Below are 16,021 nucleotides of genomic sequence, written 5' to 3'. Positions count from 1 at the left end.
TGATTGTTCTGAGATATTTTCAAAAAAGATGCGGCAAAAATGCTATTTTCTTGATTTGCCAAACCATAGATTGATGATTGAGGTTTTTATGTGAAAATGTGGAAAGGTTCTAGGGTTTGATTATCCTGTAACGTTTATTAAGAAGGACAATAATGGCAGCGTCTAATGTATGTGTGAATGTCGGACTTCAGGTTTAAACTGCTGTCCCAGGAGGAAGGAGAATACTTCAGTGTTCCTGTCCAGCCAGATGGAGAAGAGGGGAGCGAGTCGATACGACGGCAGATTGATGTAAGATCTGGACAAATAGAAAAGCTAGAACTTTATTGAGCTTGTTTGTTTTTAACTAGGTTTTCTTTCCCCTGTTGTTCCAAACTGTCTCCAGAGGGTTAAAATAGGTCCAGGGAAGCCGTCAGACTCGTCCTCGTCCTCGGTTTGTAAGTACGACAGCAACGGCAATCAGGACCGTGTCAAACTCGCAGATTTCAACTTTATCATGGTTCTGGGCAAAGGCAGCTTTGGAAAGGTCAGACTTCTTTTCAGAAGTGGGTTTCTGACTTTATATAAGACAGTGCGAGCTTTAATTTCTGTTGAGTTTAATTTCTATGGACACCCTTCAGGTGATGCTGGCAGAGAGGAAAGGTACAGATGAGTTGTACGCTGTCAAAATCCTAAAGAAGGATGTGGTGATCCAAGATGATGACGTAGAGTGCACCATGGTGGAGAAAAGAGTTCTGGCTCTGTCCGGCAAACCTCCATTCCTCACTCAGCTGCACTCATGTTTCCAAACCATGGTAAGATGAGTTCTGCCCATCTTCACACTTACCTACCATCAGCTGTTACTGTTTAAATTGACTCCTCTCACAGGAAAAAGAGGAGTTTATTCCTTTATTCTTTCCTCCTCCATAATTCCCTGTAGGACCGATTGTATTTTGTCATGGAATATATCAACGGAGGAGACCTCATGTATCAGATCCAACAGGTGGGCAAGTTCAAGGAGCCTCATGCTGTGTGAGTATTCATGCTAACACACTGATTACACCTTGAACATTTTGAAATCTGTATGATCATATTTAAGTTTGTGTTCTAAATGAGAAATAGACCTGTGCTGTCATACTTGATGTTAAAGAGTAGAGCTCTGAATTCCCTGCAGGATGTGGGCATCTGCAGGAGCACAGCTGGACTCCATGTTGTGCTCATCTTGCTGGAAAGGTTTAAAAACAGCAGGCAGAATGTGCCACATTGAAATGACAATGCATCTTCATTTTCAGAATCTACTGGTCCCCATCTGGGATAGGCAGGCATTTCAGACCATAAACAGATGTCGGCATATCTGTCCAAACAGAGCACATTGCAGACCAGTGTGTTTGCTGTGAACATTTTGCCCAGGACCACTACGGATTGTTGAACAGGGAAAAATGAAGCAAAGAACCATTTTAGGAAAGAAAAAGTCTGAGCAGAGAAATCTGCTTCAGATGGGAGAGGAGGCAGCACCTGTCCCTCCCTCCCTCCGTCCGTCCATCTGTCTGTCCCCTCACCCATGTCATTTCAACAGATTGACTGTACTTGTTGTAGACACACTGACACTTTCAACTTTATGCACAGAGTACTTAGCAGAGGTAACTAAAATTAATTTTAAAAATCCCTTTTGAATATCATCTCTGACATGGACACTGAACTACATACATCTTACTTACCGGGAGCTGATAGTTCCAGGTCAGTGAACTGAAGAGTTATGGACACGACGCTTTGGAGTTCATCTGGTTCAAAAGCACATTCCAAACTTTGGCTGAAGTGGTGCATTTAACAAGGCTACAGTAAATATATGACAGAGAAAACTAAAGAGAACATGGTTATGTTAATCTGTTTATTGTTGCAATGTAGGAGTAGACAGTTTACCTTGTTATAGAAAAAAGAAAGTACCGTATTTTCCGCACTATAAGGCGCACCTAAAAACCTTCAATTTCCTCAAAAGCCAACAGTGCGCCTTATAATCCGGTGCGCCTTATATATGGACCAATATTGAGCCACAAGTCTAGCAATTACGGCAACCAGCCGCCACTTCATTTTCGCCCGTAGAAGAAGAAGCGCGCAGTGCATGCTGGGATAGTTGTCAGAACGCTGATTTGTTATCTATTAATAAAGTTTGACTGACCTATCTACCTACCGACCGTCTAGAATCGGGTCGTCTGCAGGTCATTTAGCACCACGTTCTCCACCAACATGCTGTGTGTGAACAGAGAAGGGTGACCATCGTCCGGCCACGCCCCGGCCCAGTCGCGGAAGGCTCTCCTCGCTGACCGTAGTCGGACTGTTTTGTTGACATTTTTTATGTCAACAAAGTAGCTTTGGACATTCATCCTTTAGTGCAGCTCCATCTAGTGGATGCATAACGTAACTCCAGCCTCTACTGTAGCATCTATTCTATGCGCCTTATAGTGCGGAAAATACGGTAATGACTTAGTTAGACTGCAATGGACAGCTGACCTGTCCAGGGTGACCCCGCCTTTCGCCCATTAATTGTTGGAGATCGGCACCATCACCCCTCGCAGCCCCACTGGGATATAAGCATGTAAGATGATGGACGGACTTAATTATACTGTAACAAGAGCACTGTGCTGCACAACTAAATGTGCATGTTGCTCCACCCTGCTCCACTCGAGCTATGGAGATAAAATCCTACCAATCAGTCAGATTTGCACTTGCCACATCCTGCCTTAAAACAAAAGACGAAATGGAACTGGAAGATGTTAAAGGAAAGCTAGAAGAAGTTGCACTGCTGACTCAAATGTTGCTCTATAAACAAAAGCAGTAAAATCTTAATTACCATAAAATAATATGTTGGTTTTACTTCAGGTTTAAGCCTCTCAAATAGCCTTTTGGCTAACTCTGGCACGTTTACAAAAATGTTAATATGCATTGTCTCTATGCTACCAAATAAATTACATTGAATCCATCCGTCCATTCTGCCCTTTGAATCCATCTAAAGGACGAACACAGAATCATTTGTCTTTCCATAGTTGTTCTCGTCTGTCCATTTGTCCGTCCATCTAATCTGTCCATCCGTTCTTCATATCCTTCCATCCAGTCCATCTGTCTGGTCATCGGCCCACTCCATTCCTCTGACCAATCTGTCCACATTTTATTTATTGTAAGCTATAATAGCTTCATATTTACTAAGTGCACAGTTTTGTTCATCTGTGGCTTTTTTCATCACCTTCAAATAATCTTCCAATGTTGCAAAATATACAATTTATGCAACATGTAGTCTTGCAGTAAAATGTTATTTTATTAGTAGAAAACAGCAGTTATCTGCTAAGCTACTAGAACAGCTGTAAAAACCCTGCCACAGTCACTGCAAGCACATTTCTTAGAACACCGTTTTAACCAAACACATCTGTTTTGTGAAAAACTAGCCAGTTGCATCTCACAAAAAAATAGCATATTGTCCACTGGACTAAATGTACCATCACTATTTAAATATGAAGTGGTGTTCTGTGTTTCAGGTTCTATGCAGCAGAAATTGCCATTGGCCTCTTCTTCCTTCACTCCAAAGGCATTGTGTATCGGTGAGCCTGGTTTTGAATCCTTCCCACTCATCAGGTTTTTGTATTTTGTAATTGAACAGTTGTAAGTAATGGGTTGGTTGGGGGTATTTGTACATGTTTACAGAGACCTGAAGCTGGACAACGTGATGTTGGACTCTGAAGGCCACATAAAGATTGCAGACTTTGGCATGTGCAAAGAAAACATGTTTGATGGCCATACAACAAAGACGTTTTGTGGGACACCAGACTACATTGCTCCAGAGGTGTGTTCATGTGTTTTCCTCTCGTCAACTGATACATTTGATCAATTGTTACAAATCTGCAACAACTGATTAACATGTTTTCTTCCCAACAGATCATTGCTTATCAGCCTTATGGGAAGTCTGTGGACTGGTGGGCTTTTGGAGTACTGCTTTATGAAATGCTTGCCGGACAGGTTTGTGCATCACTTTTGAACAACATTGCTATTATTAACCAGGAGTCGGTACTAAAGGAAAGAAGATAACTAAACTCACATGAAATGATTTAAATTTTAATTCAGCAGTGAACGTTGTCCTGGGGAATTCAGTGTTTTAGGTTTTGTAGATGTATCAGCAGCCTTTGATGCCATCAGTAACACAACAATCAGACTTCATAGGCAGGAATCTCTACATCTGTTTTATAGCGGCACAAATTTGACCTAAGCATAAGCTTCAGTGGCTGTACGAACTAAATCCTGTCAGTTTCTATTGCTCTAATATAATATCTTGGAACCTCAAGTCTCTGTTTTATGGCCACATCCTTTGCAACATAGTTAGCAGATTTTTGAAAGATTGTTAATGCATTTCATAAAATCTACAATTACTTTTATAAAGCTGGCATTCAGCTATATTGTTCCTTCAAAAAATCCTACGTTTTTCAAACTGTCTGAATGGCTAAAGGAAATTATAAACTGTTGTAAAAAAACAGTGGTGCAGTTAGTAGAGCTGCTGCCTTGCAGCAAGAAGGTTCTGGGTTTGATTCCCGGCCCGGGGTCTTTCTGCATGCTGTTTGCATGTTCTCCCTGTGCATGGTGGGTTCTCTCCAGGTACTCTGGTTTCCTCCCACAGTCCAAAAACATGACTGTCAGGTTAATTGGCCTCTCCATCTTCATCATTTGAGAAATATTATCAAAGTTTAGTGTTGAGATGATTATTCATGCTTTGCTTTTCTCTTGTCTAGACTTTTGTAGCACACTTTTTAGCAACAACAAAAAATTCCTTTGGTCAACTTCATTTGATAAAAAAAAAACTTTACATCTACACTCATGTTTTAATTTATTTCAATTGGTTGCTCTTTCATTTTAGTATGGAATTGTTAAAGCCACATACTTCCACTACTTCAAATATTCCCAAGGATCAGATGAACTCACTCTTTACAAACTGTTGCACTTCAGCTGTGGAACAAACTTTCCTTGTTTTTCTGCCGTCTTGAGCAAAAAGCAGCTGAAGACATTTGTATTCTAATATGCCTTTTCATCATTTCATACCTGCATTTAAATGTATCATGTTATTTGTCATATGCCACATTGTGATCTAGTAATACAAACAGAAATTTTAGGTTCATTGCTGTTAAGAAGTGAAAATTAACTTATTCAAATTTTAATCAAAATTAAAATATTGGAAACAATAATTAAAAAATGTGTATTTTATTAATCTGCAGCCTCCATTTGATGGTGAAGATGAAGATGAGTTGTTCCAGTCAATCATGGAGCATCATGTCTCTTATCCTAAATCCATGTCCAAAGAAGCTGTTGCTATCTGCAAGGGGGTGAGAACACATTGCACATACACTCTTTCATCATATTCACACACACACACACACACACACATATATATATATATATATATATATATATATATATATATATATATATATATAATATTGTATATTTGTATATTTTTAGCTGATGACCAAACACCCAGGGAAGCGTCTTGGCTGTGGCCCAGAGGGAGAAAGGGACATCAAGGAGCACGCCTTCTTCCGCTATATTGACTGGGAAAAGCTGGAGAGTAAGGAGGTCCAGCCTCCTTTCAAACCAAAAGCGGTGAGTGTATCCCCTCATGCACACTTTCCACCTCATAATGGTATCCAGTCCCTAAAGTTTGCTTTAGAAATGATCCATGATAAAACAAAGTGAGTTGTATTCTTAGTCTTGCCTATGAGGTAAGTTATACAGTGACTTGTGAAAGGATTCATACCCCTTGAACTTTTCCATATTTTGTCACATTACAACCAATCATAAATAGATTTTATCGCAATTGAATGTGAAAGACCATCACAAAGTGGTATACAGTTGTGAAGTAGAAAGAAAATTATAGAAGATTCTAAATATGTTTTACAACTAAAAAACTGAAGAGTGGGCAAAAGTATTCAGGCCCCCTGAGTCAACAGTTTGTGGATCCACCTTTTGCTGCAATTGACATGACGCTGGCCCCGCCCCCATGCGGAAATAGAGCTGTCCTCTGACAAGCTCACTGTGATTAAGGCAGACTGAAGGACCTCAATGCGTTACCCCAGACATTTTTTGAGTCATTTTTGCCTCATAAACCAACATTGAGGCAGAGAAATTCTCTAACTAGTCCTACGTCAGGTCTAATAAGGTTATTAGCAGGAAATAATGGAGAAATCAACGATAAAACCCAAGAGGAAAATCGAGGGACAAAACAGTCTGGTTGGATGCTCGTGTGAACGCTGTGGGATGCACTTTGCATGTACAGAATGGGTGAGTAATGACTTAAATAATACCGGCTTGTGAAAATCTGCCTTCAGGAAAATGCTTAAAATAAATAGTAGCATAAAAAGGTGTTTAAATGTCAGCATAGCAGTGCTGCTACACACCAGTAGCTGTGTAGATTTCAGCTACTGTTGGAATCTATGCATAAAATCCAGCATAACAACCTTCATTTATTGATCTGGAAATGATTAGAAGTTCAGCATAGTTATTTTAATCAGACTGAGTTGTGTTTATTTGATGCATAGTCGTCAGTCGTGAGTCCTGAGCACGGAGCCCTTAAGCCATTAAGGGTAATATATTAGTTAGTAATTAAGTTCATGACAAAGGGGATACCTAAGTGTAGTTTTCTGTCTTCGCTTGTGTACAGCTATGTGCCTAATTTACCTCTTCAGTGCTTGATTTGTCTGTCAGTGTCGTTACGACATAAAAGTGGGATGTTTACTACCAGTTCCCTCCCTGGTTCTGACTAACTTGGTAGTTTCTGTCCATCAGTTTCATTCAACTGGACGTGAGGTGGGCTGCAGTCCATGATCCATTTTTTGCGTTATTCCAGACTTCTTTTTGGTTTTGGAAATGTAATAAATTGCTTTCTGCCCTTTACACCTGCTGGGTAGCGGCTGTCGGGATCGCATGTGACAACTGGGAGGGTGATTATTATTTTCCTGAAAACCTCTCTGACCCCAGCATGTTTTAAATACTGTCAATACTGTCGTAGGTCAGTTCTTCTAGATAAGGGGCATGTACTTGCAACGCTGATTGGTCAGTTGCTGACAAGTGCCCTGGAATGATTGGGGGAACATTAGTCTATGTCAGCATGGGGGCGGAGCCAGCATCATGTCAATTTCAGCTTAAAGTCTTTCAGGGTTTGTCTACCAGCTTTGATCATCTTGTGACTGAAATTTTTGCTCATTATTCTTCTGCAAAATTCTAATTCAGAAATGCATAATTGATCCCAGAGTAAAACATCTCATTCTCAGTCAGATTAGATGCAGAGCATTTGTAAACAGCAGGTTTCAGATCTTACCACAGATTCTGGGTGGGTTTAGGTCTGGACTTTGATTGGGCCATTCCACCATGTGAATATGATTTGTTTTAAACCATTCCATTGCAGCCCTGGCTCTGTCACAGAGCAGCTGGATGTCAGCTGACATTACATTACACACAGCTGGACTCTGTTTAATCATTAGCAGTCAACAGGTAACTTCTGAAGGCAGTTGGTTGAACTCAGAGAAAAGGGTCTTGAATACTTTAGCACACTGCACTTTCATTTTCCATTGGTAAAAAATGTTTTAAATCATGTAGGGTTTTTTTCTACTTCACAATTGTGTACCACTTTGTGTTGGTTTTCATATAAAATTCCAATGAAATAAGTTTGTGGTTTTAATGTGTCAAATATGGAAAAATTAAATTGGTATGAATACTTTTGTGAGCCACTGTAGATATGAAAAAATCCCCCATCACCAGAACACAACCATCTGCTACCATTGGTCACTACTCTGACAACTTGTTAGTGTAGTCACCAATGATGAACCTGTATGCCCACTGCTTTCATTTAGACCAATGGAATTCCACAGTTTTTGCTGTGAGTGATTTGATTGGTTGATACCATATTTTAGTTGTATTTCTCTTTTTTCTCTTTTTGTCTTTTGTTGTTTTCTTTCCCTCACCCTTCATGAAACTCAATCCATTCCTCCATCTCTCCTCTCCACGGCAGTGTGGGCGTGATGCAGAGAACTTTGATCGCTTTTTCACACGCAACCCCCCTGAGCTGACCCCCCCAGATCAGGAGCTAATATCCAACCTGGACCAGGAAGAATTCCAAGGCTTCTCATATGTTAACCCTGAGTACAACCACCCAGCTCAATGACCATGTAACATTTCTCATGGCTTTAATAGAAATCACCCATACTTCATAAACATACTTTAAAAGAAAAACCAAACAAGGAATTATTCTGATGATGTCATATTTGGGTTGCATCCAGCAATTTTTAACCTTTTAAGACCTGATGTTACACATTAGCACTTTTTCTGGCTCAGGTCTAAAAGGTTTAAAGACGTTTGAGTATTTGGGAAAGATATTTATTTAGTTTGTTCCAAAAGTGTGAAAACTGTTCAACCGGTTTGTTAGAGAGGAAGCTGAAGGTGTTAGCTCATCTTAGCCTCTAGCTAAAATCTGAGAAGCATCTGGAAACTGACACCTTTCCTTTGCCCCTGGAAGCCACTATTATGCCTAAATATTCAACTAAACATACTACACATCTTGTTCAACAGTGATTGTTTGATTTTATAAACAATAAAAATATAACGGAACAATAAAATCATAAAGAGAAAAGTAACATTATCCTAAACTGGTTCTTCAATGATGCAGTTAAACACGATAGTTTAGTTTAGCACAGCAAAAAACTCAGAAGCAGCTTGAAGATAAATTACCAATTTTTTTTTTTTTAGAAAGCATCAATGAAACCTTTTGCCTGAAACAATCTTGTTGTCGGCTTATATTGGCTTAATGTAACATAAAGACAAAAACTGTCTGAAACCTGGTTCCCTAACTATTTTTACAACTTACTTTGAGAACATCATAAAAATGTTTACATTGTCAGGTTTTATTTTTAAATGCCATATAAATGTATAAGTGTTCGTTAAATGCCATATTCATGGTTAAAAGAAAAATTGTAGTTAGCTTAAATTAGCATTGAGACTGTTATTAATGGACTTTGTTGAAAATTATTTTAAAAACTTCACAGACTAAAACAAAAAAAATTGCTAACTTGTCTTAACAGATTCTATTAAAACTAATTGTTTTTCATATTTGCCACTCGTCTGTATTTTCTTCTATAGTATACGTTTTTAAATTGACAGTAAAATATTTAGTATTTGCCTGCTTCAAATCCTGATGGGGTCAGAGGTGTGATAAAATAATTTTTCAGCTAGATCAAATGTGGAAATCTTTTCTTTTGCTGGATTCACGTTATGTTTATGCTAAAATCATCCAAAGTGCAGTGGAGTTGAGGCTTTACACAAAGCTTAGTGAACTTGGATGCCTACTGACATCCTTACATGGCCACCAGTTCTATGCCACCATGATAACATTTGTTGACATGAGTCAATGGTGGCTAGTTAAATTGATGCAGTAGAAGCAGTGCGATAAGCCCTGATGTTTTCTCTCTTCAGTTTGTTAGAAAATATATTAAATGTTTAATGTTACTAAATAATTTTGTCTCTTTGTGAGCACAGTGGATCCAGGGGAAACTGAAAGGCATTTTTTCTGTAGCTTCTCGACTGGATTCTAACCAAACTTTATTACCTTCAGTCTCCATCTCGATGCCAAGCAAGACTGTTGGCTTTTGAAAAGAAAGCAAACAAATGCATCTCCAAAATGGCAGATTTTTAAATATTATTTAGATAGAAATGGAAATATATGCACAACTGAAAGCAACCCGCCCACATAATTACTTATTCATGATCCAAGATAACAGGCCAGCATGTTTTCCAGTAGCGACTCTGTTCTGGGACCACTGTAGTTTAGCTTGTAACTGCTGCTCTTGTGTTGCCTCTACTGGCTGTATTTTATCTTCAGTGCAGAAACGTTGCTTACATCTAAATGCCTCACATCAGCAGGCTGCTGGATGCAGAGTCCAACCTGAACATACTGTCTCTGTGTCGCCTTCCCTGTAACCTGCATATTGATTAGGACAACCAAGCATTGATGTTGATGAGTGTACTATGATCACATGTTGGCAACTCATATAATGTAAATGAACTGACCACTTGCTTTGCTGTAATTGTTCAAATACTAGTTTCCTAATGTTGGCTTTATTTTTGTCTGTAGGATCAAATATTATTACACTTTCTGTTTGATGTTGTGGTGAATGTACCTCCATTATTTTTTGCTGATTTATGATCCTTGTGCACAAAAGCAGGAAGAATTGCAGTTTTTTTTGTTTGTTTTTCATTGACGGGTCTTTGCTTTTCTCTGGAGACAAGTTTTCCGTGTTACACTGTGTTTTCATTAATGGAGGGCATATCTTGTTTGTTTTTTCAAAATTTACATGATGTAGACATTTAGACTTTTGTGAAGTTATTTTATCCTCCAGAAACAGGATTTCCAGAAGTGCCAAAATAAGGTTAAGAATCATAAAGTTGTAGAAAAATACTTCTCCTAACAGCTGTGGAAAAGAGCAGCCGTCATGTGCCATTTTGCAATACAGGTGTAATTATCATGACATGCATTACAGTCTATCCTAACTGTTGACCAACATTATTATGTCCCTTCAAAGTCCTTTTCATATAAAAGATGAAATGTCAAAGTTGTTTCATAATTTTGTAACTGTAGCGATACAAAGTAGTAACAATGTGTCAAATCTTGTTTTTGAGCTTGTGTCACATAACCAGGTGGCAGGAAGGTAACATCAAAGACACCTGCTTCTAAAAATCTTTGATTCTACCAGATGAGAACCATGAGCACCAATGGTGATTATGGTAACTGTGAACAACCAAGTTTGAGAAAACTCCAGAGAAATAATATATATAAAAATACAATTTCTATATCTGAGAAATATTTGAATGTGATTTCTGGGTGGGAGAGATGCTATTGTTGATTGTGTAATTTCCTCGTATGACTGGAAACTCATAATATACTCACTGGTGCCTGCCAGACTACTTCTTCTGTGTTTGCCTTCTTACTGTTGCCACAACACATCTGATTGTTTGTTGAACTCCTTTTTGTGTACAGAGTTGTTTCTTGGAGAGAGTGATATCTAGAAAATTATTGCAGCACCAGATTTATAGCCATCATTTTTTTAGATAAAAATAGTGGTTAAAGCTGCTGCAACCAAGAGTATTAGCTACAGAACTATGCATAGTTATTTATCTGTTAACAATAATTCTGTTAAGTCAGTTACAGACTAAACTTTGCAAAAAACGGGTAAAACATTGTCGGTCATTTTTATTTTCTATTTTTCTGTTGTAACAATGCTTCTTAGTAATAAATCTTATGTTGCTGGAAAGCCTTTTGAATTCCCTTTAAATGGTGCCACATTTGTAGAAACTTGCTAAATCCTTTTGGTGGAGGGATGTGTTGATGATGGTATACTCCTGTAAAAATGAGTCTCGTCGTCACTCGAGCCAGTCTCACCAGAGAGATATAAAGATTCTACATCTTCAGTCTTAGGAGTTGATTTCTGTCTTCAAAGACATCAATGCTGAACTTCAGATTGGGTCATCACAGAGCGCCTGGAGGATTTGAGAGTAGAGAGGCTGCTTGTATGTCATGGCATGGACCGTCTCTTGTCATGACCCCGAACTCCAATGAACACTTATGGGGACAGCTTGGGTGACTGCTTTGGTCACCAAAACAAACGGTGGTTTGTTTTAGTGACCAAAGCAGTCACATTGGCTGACCTCTGAGAAATGGTGGTTAACAATGTGATGCCATTCCACATCAGTGTGTGACCAGCACTGGGAGGATACTCAATTCACATTCAAAAATACATAATTTGATTCAAAAGGAAAATTAAATGTTGTAACTCATTAATTCTTCAGAGTTATTGCAAATGGTGATGGCTGTTGGCAGGAAAGACCTCCTGTAGTGGTCTGTATTACAGCAATTCTGAAGAAGCCTCTGACTGAAGATACTCTGTTTTCCCAAGACAGTCTCATGAAGAGGATGGGGAGGGTTGTCCATAATTTTCTTGATTTTATGAAGATTCCTTCTTTGCATCTCATCTCTAGAGGTTCCACAGTCGTCCCCAGAGCAGAATCAGCCATTTTTTCAGGCTGTTGAACCTTTTTAGGTCCCTGGCTCTGATGCTGATCAATGAAAAGATGACGCTCTCAACAACAGACTTATAGAAGATCTGAAGCATCTGGCTGCAAACCTTGAAGGATCTTAGCTTCCTCAAGAAGTCCAGTCTGCTCTGTCGCTTCTTATAGACGCTTCACTGTTGTGTCTCCAGTCCAGTCTGTTGTCCAGATGAACACAGAGGTATTTATATTCCTTAACCACCTCCAGTTCTTTTCCCATGATGGAAACAGGATTTGATCTAACCCTGTTCCTCCTGAAATCAACAATCGTCTCCTTTGTTTTGTTCACAATTAAGATGAGATGATTGTTCCCACACCTTAACACAAAGCGGTCCACCAGCTCTCTGGACTCAGCCTCTTGTCCATCTCTGATAAACCTGACAACTGCAGAGTCATCTGTGTATTTCTGTAGACGACAGAAGTCAGACTTGTGCTGGACGTCTGAAGTGTACAGAGAGAAAAGGAATGGTGAGAGTACAGTGCCCTGCGGTGCTCCTGTGTTGCTGACCACCTGGTTAGACACAAAGTCCTCCAGTCTGTTTGTGATGTAGTCATAGATCCTGGTAATTGTTGAGGCCTCCACCTTTGTCTTCTGGAGTTTCTCACAAAGCAGATCAGGCTGAATTGTGTTAAATGGACAAAAGAAATCACAAACATGATCCTCACAGTGCTGCTTGCTTTGTCCAGATGACAGTGGGTTTGTTGAAGTACGTGTAAAATGGCATCATCAATCAATCAATCAAATTTTATTTGTATAGCACATTTCAGCAGCAAGGCATTTCAAAGTGCTTTACATAATTAAAATAAAAACAGCATGTGACATTGAATAAACAGTGAGAAAGAGACATTTTGTAAAAGATTAAAAAAGATAAAAACATTAAAACCCCTTTTAGGACTTCAGTTAAATGTCGTTCAACTCGTATCATCAACTCCAACCCCACGACAAAAAGCAGACTGCAAGGGCTCTTGATATGATGTGAAATGTTGTCATGATAACATTTCACATATGTTATGACACCTGTTGCAATGTCATAGCAACAGGTGTCTCAACTGAACCTGTTGAAGAATGTGTTCTGCTCATTTGCTCTGTCCAGACTTCCATTTTTCTGATCCTCCTTTTGCTTGAAGATGCTAGCGTTTTGTGTGTGCATGGTTCTCCTATGTACTGAGGCAGCCTCGGTTTGATTAAAATTACTACATGTCCATGATTTCTTCTTTCCCCAATTATCTATACCAATAAGTGACACCAAGCAAGAAGATTTAGTGAGTTTTAACATTGGTGCTTAACCAACAAATGCATTTTCCTTAACAATACAGACCATTTAAGGCACAGGTGTCAAACTCCAGTCCTCAAGGGCCGCTGTCCTGCAGTTTTAGATGTGCCACAGGTACTAAACACTGGAATGAAATGGCTTAATTACCTCCTCCTTGTGTAGATATGTTCTCTTGCTAATGAGCTAATTATTATATTCAGGTGTGGTGCAGCAGAAGCACATCTAAAAGTTGCAGGACAGCGGCCCTTGACTGGAGTTTGACACCTCTGTCTACATAAACAGACTTGAGAAAAGGAGAAATATTTATTGCCAAGAAGCAATGTTACAGCAGAGCAATAATTGTCCAAACACAAACTTCCTAAAGCAACAATGACTAAAACCTGGATCAGAGTAGGTGATGGGGCTTTAAAAACTATTTTTGTTCCATCACTTAACATTTTTAGTCAGAGGGGAAAAAAGCCTCTTTTTGTAAACTGTGTTGACACATAATCTTATTAAAAGTGAATAAACCCCCAAAACTTAACATTTTTAGACACTGGATTAACTTTTTAAAAATATTTGTTGGTCACAAAGATTTAAACAACTATTTTAGCACATAATTTATTCTGCGTCTGGGACAGAATAAATTATGAATATTGTGAAAAAGTTTACATTTTTGTTACTCAGGGATATAGATTCAGGACACAGTGAAATATTTCAAGTCTTTTATTTCTTGTAGTTTTATTGATTATGATTTGGAGTAAATGAAATCCAAAATTCAGCATCTCACAAAGTTAGATTATTACCTAAGATCATCAAATACATTTTTGAAACATTGAGTTTTGATGATCTGTAAGCCATAATCATTAAAATTACATGAAATAAAGTCTTCACATTTCTTTTTGTGTAATAAACCTGAGTTTCACTTTTGGAAATGGGGGTGGGGGGGGAATCAGAACTTTTTCACAATGTAATTTTTTTTTCATTTTGTGCTACAACTGCAGTATAAAACTTTTTATTTCTGTATATCACATTGCTTTTATGCTCAGCAATGAACTGAAAAAGGTGAAAACATTTGAGCTCCCATCATTTCAGCTGGAGCTCCTGTGATGAGACATGAGGAGGTAGGAGATTAAAACTGTTGTGTGTAGTTCATGTGTAGTTCATGTGTAGTTCATGTGTAGTTCATGCTGCTCCACCTCCCTGTGTGAAATCCTCTCCAGCTGTCGTTTGGTATCGATCTTCGTCCCACTCTGTACTGGAACATTTCCTCTCTTTGGCTTTTGAAGTTTGTGCTCAGTCTTTCTGCATCTGTGCTGTAGATGTGGTGTGGGTGGCTATTATCCATCTTTTAAATGTTTTTTCTAAGGTTGTTGGCAGGGTGCTTGTGTTTTTTAATTTGTTGTTTCTGTTTGTTTCCCACGGTGCAGACTTCCAGCATTGCCATAACTTCCAAATTAACAGAAATATGGACAAAATCACTTAACTTGACAAAACTGTAACTTGCCCCTTATCTAATGCTATTAGAATTTGACTTCAAACTCACAGCTTTGGGTCTGCTTAAAATAGCAAATCGCTCACATAGCCAATAAACTCATTACTTTTATTCCTGCTATTCTTTGTATAAATACATTATTTATCATGGAACTGACTGAGTTTAAATGAAATCCACAGCTAAGGCTTAACATCTTATAAGTCTCAAAGGTTTTATTAGGAAATTAATCATATTTGGCAAAGAGTCAATATTTACATTAATGATATTTCTTCTTCATCACTTCTATAATTGCCTTTGTCATCCTGCATATCAGCGTTGGAGTCGAAGCTTCACTCATAGAGACCTATTGTTCTCTGTTTAGTGACATGCACTGGAATAGACTTGTAAGCTTTGTGGCCACAGCCCTAAAACTTTATTTTTCTGATCTTTGAAACACTTTCTGTCTTCTGCCTCATGAACACCGCTCCATCATGCTGGAAAATAAAAAAATGTCCGGTAACACTTTATTTGAAGGGGTGTGCATAAGACTAACATAACACTGTCATAAACATGACATAACATTTATCATGAACATAAAGAAGTCTTTATGAATGTTTGACAGTTGTCATGAAGTGTCATTCGGTAAATAATGACACTTTTAATGCAAAGTTGCTCTAAAAGTTGCATTAAAAGTCCATTAAAAATGCCAACTTTGCATGATTTTGTAAATTATGATAACTTAATGCAAAGTTGGTATTTTTAATGGACTTTCAATGCAACTTTTAGAGCAACTTTGCCAGGACTATACCAGGATTCCTCACAGCTGGCTTGACAGCTCTCATCTTTATTTCTCCAGATAAACTATGTTCCACATATCTTGTAGTGGGAGTTATCAGGGGAAGTATCCCAACTTCCTGCAAAATGCAAACCTGTGTTTAATGTTTTTCTTGGCTAAGAAAAACATAGTGGCTGCCATGGGTGAGTAAGCTCTGCAGTGGTGTGGCAACATGATTTGTAAAGCCCTCTTCTGAAACTATGCACTGCAACTAAAATGCTTGAAATTAGACTGTCGTTGGAAATCACTCTCTTATTCAGTCAATCAGATCACCCCTCATATTCAATATTTAAATGCTCCCACTGGTTGAGATTATAACAGGAAACTAGAAAATTCCAGCAGAAATTTTGAGGGGCA

The 16,021-nt window shown here is 38.5% G+C and overlaps 1 protein-coding gene across 1 annotated transcript in view; it reads left to right on the top strand.

Moving 5' to 3' along the window:
- Window positions 1–10,959, top strand: part of LOC106911025 (protein kinase C beta type-like) — a 77,766-nt gene extending 66,807 nt beyond the window's left edge. The window contains exons 8-17 of the mRNA XM_088016362.1: window positions 192–288; window positions 383–523; window positions 618–791; window positions 917–1,008; window positions 3,504–3,566; window positions 3,670–3,808; window positions 3,901–3,981; window positions 5,226–5,333; window positions 5,470–5,610; window positions 8,015–10,959. Coding sequence (XP_087872488.1) covers window positions 192–288; window positions 383–523; window positions 618–791; window positions 917–1,008; window positions 3,504–3,566; window positions 3,670–3,808; window positions 3,901–3,981; window positions 5,226–5,333; window positions 5,470–5,610; window positions 8,015–8,167 — 1,189 coding nt within the window. The 3' untranslated portion in view covers window positions 8,168–10,959. The remainder of the gene's footprint in view (window positions 1–191; window positions 289–382; window positions 524–617; window positions 792–916; window positions 1,009–3,503; window positions 3,567–3,669; window positions 3,809–3,900; window positions 3,982–5,225; window positions 5,334–5,469; window positions 5,611–8,014) is intronic.
- Window positions 10,960–16,021: the final 5,062 nt, after the last annotated feature.

This window comes from Poecilia mexicana, unplaced genomic scaffold, assembly GCF_051168715.1.
Source record: "Poecilia mexicana isolate PSO_F unplaced genomic scaffold, ASM5116871v1 scaffold_1, whole genome shotgun sequence".
Lineage (NCBI taxonomy): Eukaryota > Metazoa > Chordata > Actinopteri > Cyprinodontiformes > Poeciliidae > Poecilia > Poecilia mexicana.
This window is presented reverse-complemented; position numbering and strand designations above follow the sequence as displayed.